Source organism: Tupaia chinensis, unplaced genomic scaffold (genome assembly GCF_000334495.1).
Source record: "Tupaia chinensis unplaced genomic scaffold, TupChi_1.0 Scaffold000028_1, whole genome shotgun sequence".
In the NCBI taxonomy this organism is placed as follows: Eukaryota; Metazoa; Chordata; class Mammalia; order Scandentia; family Tupaiidae; genus Tupaia; species Tupaia belangeri.
The window spans coordinates 201,909-215,617 of NW_006159458.1; the positions used below are offsets into that span (position 1 = coordinate 201,909).

Genomic DNA, 13,709 nt, shown 5'->3' on the forward strand with positions numbered 1-13,709 from the left:
AGCCGGCCCGCGCTGCACGCCCGCGGCCCAGGCCGCCGTAAAGGAAGCGGCGCTTCCTCTCCTTCCTTCTCCCGCTTCCCACCAGCTGTCGTAAAAGGGTGAATGGAGAGCGAGTTGTGGGGGGGAGAGAGGGAGGACAGGGGGCGCGGAGTGAGAGTGGCGCAGCAAGTGGCTGCAGGTGGCGACGGTGGCGGGGGGTGGGGAGTGAGGTAGTCCCGGGGTCGCGGAGGAGGCGGCGGCGCAGAGGGTCCCAAGGAAACTCAAGCTGCAGTCTGGCCTACGGGTCCGGGGGCCGCGGAGCCCCCACCCGCGGAGATGGACCTCAACCGGATCATCCAGGCGCTGAAGGGCACCATCGACCCGAAGCTCCGGATTGCAGCGGAGAACGAGCTCAACCAGGTGAGGAGCGGGCCTGCGGCGTCCCCCACCGGCTCGCGGCGCTCGCGCTCCTCGGCGCCCCTCTTCTCCACCCCCCGCGGGGCTCGGGACCCTGTCGCTGCGCTCGGCCTGTCCCGCCCTCCGCTCCCCGCTCCGGTGGAGCCGCGCTCGCAGAATCTGTGCTAAACAGCTCGCGCACCTGTTGGCCACCTTTGCATCTTTTCCTGTCGTCTTTCTTCTCCAGTGCAGTTTGTTCAGCCCACTTGGTCCGCAAAAAGAAGCTTTTGCAACCTTTGCTAGTATTTTCTGGGTGTGCTTTCTTGTACTTAAATGCTCTGACTTGGTTGCGCGGGTGGGCAAAGTCACTACACATTCGAATCCGAGTTCAGCTTTTCTCCAGACCCAGCCCTTTTAAGGTGTTGCTGTGGGAAACCCTGCCCATTGCCTACTTCTGTGGGCTTGGCAGGACTATTTTGACCCTGATTGGCACAGTTTTGCTGGAAAGCAGTCGGGAGGAGGCTCTGGGAAGAATAGGTAGTTTTCATGGGGTACTGCCTTACCAAAGACATCGGGTAATGAGTGTGTGGAGGGATTTCTTCTAAGTGCTAGTGTGTAAGACTTTCTTTTATCCTCAGTCTCCTACTCTTCTTAACCAGCCTTGATCTTGTTCCAGCGTTATCTCCCAACATTTCAGAAATTTAATGATCCCAGACACTAGCTGATTTTTCCTGCTTACCTGTAAGAACAAGACCTCTCAGTAAAAAGTATGAATTAAGATCTCTTTCTGAAACGGAGTGACAGCTGTTTTGAGGTTACTGTAATCCTTAAAATGTAAAGGAATGCTCCTAAATCATTGATTCTCAAGAGTACCTGGAACCAGCTGCATTACCACCACCTGAGCACCTGTTGAAAATACAAATTAGGGGGCCTCACCCCAGGTTTAAACAATCAGAAACATAGGAGTTGGTGGGGAGGGAGCACTTGTATTTTAAATATTTCCCTAGGTGATTCTGTGCCACCTACGTAGACTGTCCTAAGTGAATGTTTCTGCTAGTGTTGGCTTTACGCTGCAGACTTGTGTTTTGATTATTTTAATGGGGAACCTGAATGGAGTTTGGAGTAGGTGTGAATCCAGGATTCCCTAGAAGTGAAAGTGAGAGTAAAAACACCAGCTGTGGAGGAGTGGTTGAGTTAACCAAAGCCCAGAGGGAATGTACTGGTGCCTCTAAAAGAAAAGGACTGCCACTCACAGTAGGGGGAAGCTGTAGTCTGTACCTGCTCCAGGCTTTGCAGTGTGGAAGCACTGTGTGTTGGCTGGCTGGAAGAACAGTAATCCAGGGTTAGTTAGGAAGGACAAAGCTAGAGCTGAATTTGCAGTCCCCTGTGCATACAGAGTTGGCCTGTTTGTGAACCTCTTCTCACAATGGAGCCACGTGTGACTCTGATAGTGTTGAGAAGGAACATATCTTTTTTTATTTAAAGAATTATTTTTTATTTAACTTTATGTATTTAATTTAATTTGACCAGAGAGGGACAGAGAGAGAGAAAGTGAGAAAGCACGCTGCCAGGTCTGGGACGCGAACTGCCATCCAGTGCCCTTAACTACCACAGCACCTGGTGGCCCCAAGGGAACATATCTCTGATATAATGTTACATTTATCTATGGGTTAATCTAACCTTGCTTTGTTTCTGACTCATCAGTATGTAAGTGTGGTTGATGTTACCGGAGTAGAAAAGGTAGGTGGGGAATCCTGTAGGTAGAGGGAAAGCGAGAAATCACACCCTCCCCGCCCCCCAGTGGGGGTGGCTGTGCGACAGTCTCTTTTCCTCCAGTCTCCTCTTGGGAATGCGTGACATGATTTTCTTTCTTTCAAATAATTATTTATTTTATTTTATTTATTCATTCATTCATTTATTTTAATTTGACCAGAGAGAAAGAGGAAAGTGAGTAAACAAGATTTAGACTCACATTTTTCTGTTACTGGCGACATGTTCCCTGACTTCTTTTTGTGATATTATTTCTATGGGAAAGTGCATTCTCAATGTTATCTCAGGATATTAAGAATGAATCCTGGGGGACCAGCAGGTGGTGTGGTGGTTAAGGCCTGGATATTCCCAAATGGCTGACCAGGGTTCAAGTCTCAGACCCTCTCCCCCACCTCCGTTTGTGTGTCTCTGGTCAAATTACAAATAAATAAATGAATGAATGAATAAAATTAAATAATTCTTTTTTTTTTTTGAGAGTTTTTTTTTTGCTAAAGGGCACGTGCGCTCACCAGACAGAGAGACAGAGATAGAAAGCGACAAATCACCCCCCAGGGGGGATGGCCACGCCACAATCCCTTCTCCTCCATTCTCCTCTCGGGATCTTAGGCACACACGCACATGTGCCCAGTGTGAGTTTAAGCCACCGGGTCCGGGACACGAACCATGGTTGACTACATGGGAGTCCAGCGACATAGCCATTACGCTAACTGCTGGTCCCCAGATTAAATATCTCTTTAAAAAAAAGAATGAGTCCTGTACACCTGCCCTTTGTCTCTAGGCCACCGGTCCCTTTAGCAGCAGCACTGGAGTAGGAATGAGTGGGTATCTTGGTTCAGTAACTCGTCTAGAAGGTGTCTTCTAATAAATCACCCTACACGTGGCTTCAGTAGGGAAATAATGGTTATGTACATCTATGGCCAAGCTTTGGAGTCCCTGCTTTCCTTGGATTTTATTATTATTTTTTGAGGTTTTCTCTATAGGGCACTTGCACTTGCCAGAAAGACAGAGAGAGACAGAGAGACAAAAAGAGAGAAATCACCCCTTGGGGAGGGATGGTCACACCGCAGTCCCTTCTCCTCCATTCTCCTCGCGGGATCTTAGGCACACCCGCACATGTGCCCAGTGTGAGTTTAAGCCACTGGGTCTGGGACTTGAACTGCAGTCAACTACATGGGAGTCCAGTGACATAGCCATTATGCCAACTGCTGGTCCCCCTTGCATGTATTTTTGTTGCCCTCTAAGAGAGTTTGTTTATATGAGTAATATATACATTTATTGAGTTATATTGTAAATGCATGGGACATGCATATTGAGAAAGTCATGCATGGATTTCAACAATCTTTTTTTGCACCAAAATAAACTCATACTTCAATTTCATTTTCCATAAACTTTTTTTTTTTTTAAGAGAGGGATTTTTGCTGTTGGGCGTGTGTACTTGACAGAGAGAGACAGGGAGACAGAGAGATAGAAGGCGAGAAATCACCCCCTAGGAGGGATTGCCATACCGCAGTCTCTTCTCCATTCTCCTCTTGAGATTTTGGGCACACACGCACATGCGCCTGGCATGAGTTTCAAGCTACTGGGTCCAGAACTTAAACCGTGGTTGACCAAGTCGGAGTCCAGTGACGTAACCATTATGCCATTTGTTGGTCTTGATTTTCCATAAACTTTTGAATTAAGTACCCTCTTACACTGTATTTTTTCCCTATACATACACACCTATGATAAAGTTTAATTTGTAAACTAGGCACAGTAAGATAAAATAGTAATAATTACTAATAAAATAGAACAGTTATAACAATATTCTGTAATACATGTTATGTGAATGTGGCCTGTCTCAAACTATAATAAAGAAACTAGCAAAGTTGATTGTGGGGAGTTGAAACTGCAGGTAAGAGGGGACTGCTGGAATTTAATTTCAGATCATAAGTACTTACAGGGAAACAGTAGTAGGATGTTTCAGTAGGATATTCTCTGAAGAACATTTGGCAGAGATCCAGATGTTGTGAAGGGATGAGCGGGGCAAAAACTTAGGAAAAGAATGGAGGGAACAGCAGTTTTGAAAAGGCCCTCATGTGGCCCCAGGGCCTAATGGTTAAGGAAGCTAGATCCCACATGGCCAGCCAAGCAGTTCTGGTTGAGTCTTGGCCATAGCGGCTTGAAAAACATGCCTGGCACATGTGTGTGCCCGGAACCCTGACAGGATGCAGAACGGAGAAAGGGTTGCCGTGTGACATGCCCCACTGGTGGTGCTCTCTCCTTTTTTCTCTGTCCCCCCTCCTGCTTCTCTGGCAAACTCATGTGCTCTGGGGGAGGAGGGGGAAGAAAAGCCAAGGCCCTCAGCCGACTAGAAAGGTAAGTTATTGCAGTGAGGCCGAGAGTAGGAAAGCATCAGGTGCTTGCTTTATAGGAGTTCTCATAAAGTGTAGAGTTAGCTAAGCTAGCAAAGTACTTATTTTCACAAAACGTAACAGACATAAAACATCCCCAAGAAATCAATGAGAAATGAGTCTTATTATTTTGTTAGTAGCTTGAAGCCTAAAGAGGGACAAAGAATTTGGGCAAATATTTGTGAGGAAAATAGTGAGACTAGATCTGAATTTACCTCTTGAGTGTTAGCTGACCATATTAACATACATTCATACATGGAATTAAAGCTGAAAGAAGACAGTTTCAGAAGTTCTTTAAAAATGGCAGTTGTAAAAAGGGGAGTTCCAAAGTATGTATGATGGTAACAGTGTTGAAATAAAAGTAGAAAAGTAGCTTCCCAGTAACTACTTTCCAGTCAGTAGCATTAATCTAAGTATAAAAGTTACTTTATATTTATATGTAATAAGTTTTTTTTTTTTTTAAAGAAAAACTGAGGTCAGTTTTATGATCAAAGTATATAGCTGTTTTAATCTTTGATTCACTGTAAGATCTGACAATATCTAAAAAGTTATGAGTTATTTTACAATGTGTATGTAGAAGGTATAAAAGATTGGGCTAAGCTGTATTAATTTTGCTAAACTGTAAACTGTTGTTAAAAATGAATCTTTTTGGGACCAGCAGGTGGTGTGGTGGTTAAGGCGCTGGACACTCCCATATGGTCGACCGGGGTTCAAGTCCTGAATCTGGTGGCTTGCTTTCTCACTTCCTCTCTCTCTCATTCTCACCCTCTGTCTCTCTCTGGTCAATAAAAAATAAATGAATGAATAAATAAAAAATAAAATAAATATTTATTTAAAAAAATAATCTTTTTTTTTTTTTTTGTAAAGGGAGATTTTTGCTATAGGGGTGTGTATTTGCTGGAGAGACAGAAAAACAGAAAGCAAGAAATCACCTCCCAGGGGAATGATCATACCGCAATCCCTTCTCCAATTCTTTTCTCAGGATTTTGGTCACACACGTGCACGCACCCAATGTGAGTTTCAAGCCACTGGGTCCAGGATTTGAATCACAGTTGGCTATATGGAAGTCCAGCAATGTAAGCATTATGCCATCTGCTGGTCCTGTGCCCAGCATTTCTTAAGCCACCAGGTCTGGGGTTCAAACTGCACTGTTGACTGTGGGATCCAGTGGCAATAACCACCATGCCACTTGCTGGACCAAAGAAAAAAAATTTTTTTTTTTGACTTGTAGTACTTTATGACTGTGGTTCAAATCCGGAACCTAATGGCTTGCTTTCTCACTTTTTTTTTTTCCTTTCTCTCTCTTTCTCTCTCTCGTCTAATTAAAATAAGTAAATTCTTTTTTTTATTTTTGTTAAAGAACCATCTTATTAAATTTTATTTATCGTGATTACTGCTTTTTATTTTTTAAAAAGAATTACTTTATTTAGCTTTTTATTTATTTAAATTGACCAGATTGGGGGGGGGGGGGAGAGAGAGAACGTGAGAAAGTAAGCTGTCAGGCCCAAACGGCGGTTGGCCATGTGGGAGTCCAGTGCCCTTAGCCACCACACCACCTACTGGCCCCTGTTACTATTTTAATTTGACCAGAGAGAGACAGAAACAGGAAGAGTGAGAAGATAAGCCACCTGGACCAGGACTCAATCCGTGGTTGGCCATGTGGGTGTCCACTTTACTCAACCGTCACACCACCTGCTGACCCCAAAATTAAATAATTCTTTAAAGTATTTTAGTAATCATCATTTTATCTTGGAGTTTTTCTCGCTTCAAACATTTTTCTTTTATTTGGATAGTGCTGTATGTAATAAGAGGTGCTAAGAGCTGTCGCCCTATTTTATACAAATATTTCTTTGTACTTTCAGTCCTACAAGATTATCAATTTTGCCCCCAGTTTACTTCGGATTATAGTTTCTGACCATGTGGAATTTCCAGTACGCCAGGCAGGTGAGTTGTTTTTTTTATTCTTCGGACATTTATTTGTAAATGAAAGTAGAGTGAATTTTAGTTCTAAATATCTATAATTTCTTGAAATGAGGAATACATGAAGGTATTACCGATAACTTCAAAGCTCACTTCTCGCCCACCCCTGCCCCACTTCCGAGGTAGACGGCGACCTCTCAGACCTCCTCTAGTACTCTCCTCCGCTCCCTTCAGCTCATCAGCTCCTTGCTGCTGTAACCTTGCCCTGTCTTTCCCTTAGCTTTTCTGATGTTCGTAGCTTGGTCTCCCTCATTGTTACGATTACTGGGAGCCCATAGCCGAGCTTACTGAGCCCACGATTTGATACACATTAATGCGCGTGCAGGTGCCATTGTGCAGCAGGTCACGTGCTGCCCAGAGGTTGGGCAGCCTGACTTTGGTTTGCAATTTGAAATGTACTTTGAAGTTTGTGAGGTCTGATGTAGTTCCATGATGTCATGTAATTTTATTTCCCTCTTTTTTAAACTTTATTTAAAAAATTTATTTAATTCTATTTATGATGATTATTTTAAATTTGCTATAGGGCATGTGAGCTCCCCAGAGAAAGAGAGAGAGAGAGAGAGAGAGAGAGAGAGAGACAAGCAAGTAAACTGCCTGGTTCGGAACTTGAACCAGTCGGCCCTGTGGGACTCCAGCGCCTTAACTGCCATGCCACTTGCAGGCCCTCCCCCCGCTTTTTTTTTTTTTTTTTTTTTTAATGAATTGGTCATTAGAGCCCAGAAAGATTGAAAACTGAAAAAGTCTTACTTGTCTTGAGTTAAAAAAGGTGAGGATTACAAGCTGAAGGGGAGTAAAGTGGCAATGGCTAATTTAAAAAATAAATATATTTAAATGACTTTTATTACGTGACATATACTTATTATAAATAATTTGGGTAGTATAGAAGAATACAAAGAAGAAAGTAAAATTATTCAGCAGTTGTCACTGAGAAATGATCATCATTAATATTAGGTGAAAATTCATTCATGTTCATGTAGGATAAACAGTTACAGAAATGAGATGGGGCCAGCAGGTGGAGTGAAGGTTAGGGAGGCTGGGTCCTACGTGGCTGACTTCGCAGTTTGCGTCCTGGACCCAGTAGCCTGAAAAACCACATTGGATACATGTACGTGCATGCCCAAAATCCTGAGAGGAGAGTGGAGAAAGGATGGTGACATGGCCATGGCCATCACTCACTCCCTCCCATCTCTGGCGGTCTTTTTTTTTTTTTTTTAGAGAGGGTTTATCTTTTTTTTTTTTTATTAGAGAGGTTTTTGCTATAGGGTGCATGCACTCACCAGAAAGACGGAAGTCAGAGAGACAGAAAGCAAGAAATCACCCTTCTGTGGGGGATGGCCATGCCGCAATCCCTTCTCCTCCATTCTCTTCTTGTGATATTGGGCACGCACACACATGCTCCCAGCATGAGTTTAAGCCACTGAGTCTGGGACTCAAACCACGGTCAACTACATAGGAGTCCAGTGACATAGCCATTATGCCAACTGCTGGTCCCTCTGTTGGTCTATCTTAAACAAGCACAGGAGACCTATAGCAAACTAAAAGGAAAAAAAGAAATGAGATCATCACCAATGTGCTGTAAAGATACTTAGTGTTATTTGAACATAGTATAAACAAATAAGGAATTATTAAGCTTTTAAATATGCATGTATATGTATATATGTTTGAGTAATTTCCTAAAAGATCCCTTTGTCGTTAAGATAAAAAAAAAGTATGGAAGAACATTCATATTGGACTTGTTTACTTTAATAAGTTTATGAAACTTCTCTAAATTTTCCATAATTTTTAGTTTTTTTTTTTTTAATAAAGAGATGTTCTGAAATAGCATTTTGCTAAATGGAGTCTATTTTACTAAGTATTTTTAGGGCTATTGTGTAGTTTCTGTGAAGCTTTTTAGAAATAGAATTTAAAAAGATCTTAAAACAATTTATTACATTAATTTTAAATATAATATATAAACATTACAAAAATGCATAAATTTTACATTCTATTACTTCTTTTTTTTTTGCTATAGGGTATGTTCACTTGACAGACAGAGAGGGAAAGTGAGAAATCACTCCCCGGGGGGTTGGCCACATTGCAGTCCATTCTCTTTCATTCTTTTGGGTCTTTGGGCATGCAAGCACACGTGCCCAGCATGATTTTCAGTCCGATGGGTCTGCGACTCAAACTTTGAAGTAGGCCATGTGGGATACAGTTCTGTATCTTCTACACCGTCTTCTGGCCCCATTACTTTGTTTTTAAACCTCTTCTAGAGGGTTCGTGTGCTTGCCAGTGGGGGTTGGGTGAGGGTGTGATAAACACTGCAATCCCCTCTCCTCCATTTCTCTCTCCTTTTAGGATTTTGGGTGTGTGTGCACACATCCAGTGCGCTTTTTAAGTACTAGGTCCAGGACTTGAACTACAGAGTTGGCCATGTGGGATCCACCTCACTACTGGCTGGCCCACGTTATATACATTATTAAAAAAAAGAAAAATTCAGGACCAGCAGGTGGTGTGGTTAAGTTGCTAGACTCCCACATGGCTGACTGTGGTTCAAGTCCCGGACCTGGTAGCTTGCTCTCTCACTTTTTCTCTCATAGTAATAATAATAATAAATAAGATAACTTGGAAATAATTATTTTCATTTTCCTTTTCTTATTTTCTAAAATAACTATTTATGTATTTATTTACTATCTTTTTCTAATTTTACCAGAGGAAGGGTGAGAAAGTGAGCTGCCAAGTCCAGGACCTTAACTGCCATGTGGGGAGTCCAGTGCCTTAACCACTATCCTACTTGTTGACCCCACATTATATGCTCCTTTCTCTTTTTGAGAAAAAGCAAAACATTTTTTGAGAGATTTTTGCTTTAGAATGTGTGCGCTTGCTTGAGAAACAGAGACAGAAAGCAAGAAATCACCCCCTGGGGGGTTGGCCATGTTGCAGTTCCATCTCCCCCATTCTCCTCTTGGGGTTTTGGGCACGCATACACATATGCCCAGCATGAGCTTGAAGCTGCCAGGTCTGGGGCACAAACCCTGGTCGACTCTGTGGGAGTCCAGTGATGTAACCATTATGCCATTTGCTGGACCTAAGAAATTTTTGCTATAGGGTGTGTACACTTGCCAGAAAGAGGCAGAGAAATCATCTTCTCTGGGGGTGAGGCGGATGGCCATGCCTCAATCCCTTCTCCATTCTTTTCTCAGGATTTTGGGGACACAGGCACACACTCCAGACTTCCAGGCTCAGGACTTGAACCACAGTTTGCTATGTGGGAGTCTAGTGCCTAAGTCATCATGCCACCTGCCGGCCCCACATTATATACTCTTAATACCACAACTGAAGATAGCTGCTGTCAACTTTGGTGCATGATTGTTTTTTAATGTTTATATTACGGTGCTGTTTTATAGTTTGTTTTTCATTTGATCATGTACCTGAGGGTGCATGTCAGTGCACATATATGTGCTTCATTATAGCTGTTCAGCTGTTCAGTATTTCTTTCTATAGAACTACTATAGTTTACTTAACTAATTTTTTTTTTGAAAGAAGTTTTTGCTATAGGGCACGTACGCCTGTCAGAAAGACAGAGATAGACAGAAAGCGAGAAATCACTCCCTAGGGGGTATGGCCATGCTGCAATCCCTTCTCCTCCATTCTCTCAGGATCTTGGGCATGCACACACATATGCCTGGTGTGAGTTTAAGCCACTGGGTCTGGGATTCGATCCATGGTTGACGACAGGGGAGTCCAGCGGCATAGCCATTACGCCGACTGCTGTTCCCAGTTTACTTAACTAATTTGTGTTTCTGGACATTTCTGTCACCGTCCTCTTTCATCGTTGGCAGTAGACAATGCTATATGAACATCTTTGGGCATATATCCGTGGGTACTTATGGGAACTTTTTTTTTGTCTTTTTAAGTAATTAATTTATTATTTTTAATTTGACCAGAGAGAGGGAGGTAGCGAAAGTGAGAAAGCAAGCTGCCAGGTTTGTGAATCAGACTGTGGTTGACCATGTGGGAGTCTAGCGTTCTTAACCACTACTCCTCCTGCTGGCCCCTATTTATTTATTTTAATTAGACCAAAGAGGGACAGAGTGACAGAGAGAGAGAGAGGGAGGTAGCGAAAGTGAGAAAGCAAGCTGCCAGGTCTGGGACATAAACTGCTGTCAGCCATGTGGGAGTCCAGTGCCCTTAACCACCACCAGCTGCTGGCCCCTATGGAAAATTTAAAAATAGAATAAATGATAAATGGAAATTCTAGGTATATGGATATTAATATTAACATTTATAATTCTGACTCTTATCACTGAATTGTTTTTACTTATTTTTCAATCAAAAGTGAAATAGAATGTTAGATTTTTCTTATCCTGTACTAGGTGTGTACAGCTTTGAGTACCTTTGAATAAAGTAATGAAGTTTGATATAAAATGTAATTTTTTTTTTAAGATATAGCTTTATTTATTTACTTATTTTAAATTTTACCAGAGAGGAATAGACAGAGAGAGAGAGAGAGAGAGAAAGAGAGTGAGAAAGCAAGCTACCAGGTCCAGGACTCAAACTGGTCAGCCATGTGGGTGCCCATTCTCTTAACCACCATGCCACCTGCCAGTCCCAAAGTGTCAATAAAATTTAAAGACAATCTTTTTCATAATTTATGTAGATTTCAAATGTGTTAGTTACAGAACATTGGTCATTTTCTAATTTTTCTGGGTAACTTTTCTTAGAGCAGTCTTTTTTTGGTTTGTTTCTTTTTGTTTTTTAAGTTTTTTGCCATAGGGTTCCTGCAGTTGCTGGAGAGAGACAGAGACAGGAAAGTGCAAAATCGCTTCCCAGGGGATGGCCACACTACAGTTTCTTCTCTTGCTCTGTCCTCTCAGGACTTTGAGCATGCATGGCCATGCACCTGGTGTGATGTTCAAGCCACTGGGTCTGGACGCAAACTGTGGTCAGGCATGTGGTCAGCCATCTGGGAGTCCAACTCCATAACTATTTTGCCAGAGAATTAAATTCTTACAGAGAATGAAATACTTTTTGTAAAATTCTACATTGTAACTATTTTGAATTTAAGCACCATTTATAAATTTTCTGCTCTATTTTTTCGCTTGTGGGCAATTCTGAAATGTTCTTGCTACCATCAGTCAAGTTTATTTAGCGAATGTCATTACTTTTTTTTTGTTTGTTTTAGAGAGAGATTTTTGCTATAGGGTATGTGCCCTTGCTGGAGAGACAGATCAAAAGTGAGAAATCAGCCCCCAGGAAGATGGCCATGCCATAGCCCCTCTCCTCCATTCTCCTTTTGGGATTTTAGGTATGCACAAACACGTGTCCGGCTTGAGTTTTAAGTCGCTGGGTCCAGGACTTAAGCTGCGTTTGACTACGTGGGAGCCCAATGATGTAACCATTACGCCATCTGCTGGTCCTGAATGTCCTTTCTTACTGTGAATTTTTGAGAAATAGGTGAAAAATGTAATGTTTTGATGGTGCCAAGCCAAACTTAAATTTGAATGTTGGCTCTGTGGCTTTTCATTTGAGGTATTGATAAACACAATAGTATTGTTAATACAGTTATGTCATGTGTGAAGAAGGAAGCCCCTCTTTTTTATTTTTTTGAATTTGCTCTAGGGCACATGTGCTCTCCAGAGAGAAAAGGAGAGAAGGCACCGCCAGGGGGATGGCCACAGCACAACCCCTTCTTCATCCTCCTCTCAGGATTTCGCCACGCACATATGTATACCTGGTGTGTTTTTCAAGCTGCCTGGCCCAGGACTCAAACTGCACAGCTGGCGAGGTGGGACCCACCTGCCTTTATCCCCACACCACTTGCTGGCCTGAAGGCCATCAAAGTTAGGATAGTTATGATCAGGAATCTCTCAAGTTGCTTTTGTGTCCGTTTTTTTTTTTTTACTTCATACTCCTGAAGAGAAGAAACCCTTTAGTAAAATTCCTCTAGTATGTGTAAACTTCGGTTCAGCTGTGTACTTCCCTGAGTGCGTTTTGGAGCTGCTATGAGGAGAGTAGTTTGGATTAATGCTGGTGGTTGGGGGTATGATATTAGACCCGAGGAAGTCATCGGTGGTGACTGATGTGGGACCGTTGTTTGAAAAATAGCATGGTTTCTATTTTCTATCAGTTGCCTGGCAGAGGTTATCAGAATTCAATGTGCTTTTATTATTCAGAGGTTGTTTGTTTCTTAAGATTAACTCAGCATTCTCGAGCACAGAACCTAGAAATAAACAGCGAGATGCCTCTGATCAGTGTGGAGGCACTTCAGAAAGCTCTTTTATAAAAAACTCATATGCTTTATTTGTAGGAAACTTCTAGGCCCGTACTCAGAATCTAGTTAGTCTAATTTTCGACATAATTTTCACATTTATTATCTGATCTCCTAGCCTTCAAGAGATTAAAGTAATAATAAAGGATAGAAGGGCCATAAAATAAAAATAAAAAATGAAAGGCTTAGAAACATCAACTGAAAAGTCACGGCCTTCTGCTTCACTGAGCTAAGAGCACTTTCTTCTCTCTGAGGTTTTGGGATCCATTCGATCATCATAGTTGTGTTTCTGGGTCCAGACGGTAAAGCCTAAGTAACAATTCTTTGTGCTTGAGAAAGAGAGAAGTGTGTATCTTTTTTGTTTTGTTTTGTTTTTAAAAATAATTATTTATTTAATTTATTTATTTATTATTATCATTTTCAATTTGATCAGCGAGAGACAGAAAGAGAGAGAGAAAGGGAAAGCGAGAAAGCAAGCCCAAGGTCCAGGACTCGACTGCAGTCGACTATGTGGGAATCCAGCACCTCTATCCAACACGCCACCTGCTGGCTCCTGCTTTTGTTTTATAAAGTTTTTGTAACAAGCCATTTCATAGGTCACTAACCAGATGATGGCCCAGTGTCTCTGGGGTCAGGTGCCCGCCTTCAACCAATCACCTTGGCCTGTGGGCCAAGCCTTGCAGTCAGCTCTTCTCTAAACACGCTGCACAGTTGGAAGAGGCTTGGAGTCTGACAGAGAATTCGCCCATTCATTTATGAACTGGTAAGACCGCTTGCCATGTAGCGTTGGAGGTGGAAAAGAAGGTCATTTGTCAGATGCTGAATTTTGGGGTGTATGAGGAGAAAACCTATTCTGTTTCCCCCAGAATGTATTTATTTGCTTCTACCTCCTTCTCTATAGAGGAGCCACACGAGGCTTTTTTTTTTTTTTTTTTTTTTTCCTC

The 13,709-nt window shown here is 42.3% G+C and overlaps 1 protein-coding gene across 3 annotated transcripts in view; it reads left to right on the forward strand.

Moving 5' to 3' along the window:
* The first annotated feature begins 50 nt into the window (after positions 1 to 50).
* The window catches only part of IPO8 (importin 8), a 92,762-nt gene continuing 79,103 nt past the window's right edge, over positions 51 to 13,709 (forward strand). For 2 of the 3 annotated variants that reach the window (XM_027770926.1, XM_027770927.1), the window contains exons 1-2: positions 51 to 399; positions 6,398 to 6,479. In XM_027770926.1, coding sequence (XP_027626727.1) covers positions 316 to 399; positions 6,398 to 6,479 — 166 coding nt within the window. In that variant the 5' untranslated portion in view covers positions 51 to 315. The remainder of the gene's footprint in view (positions 400 to 6,397; positions 6,480 to 13,709) is intronic. The other variant, XM_006140247.3, reaches the window with a different exon arrangement.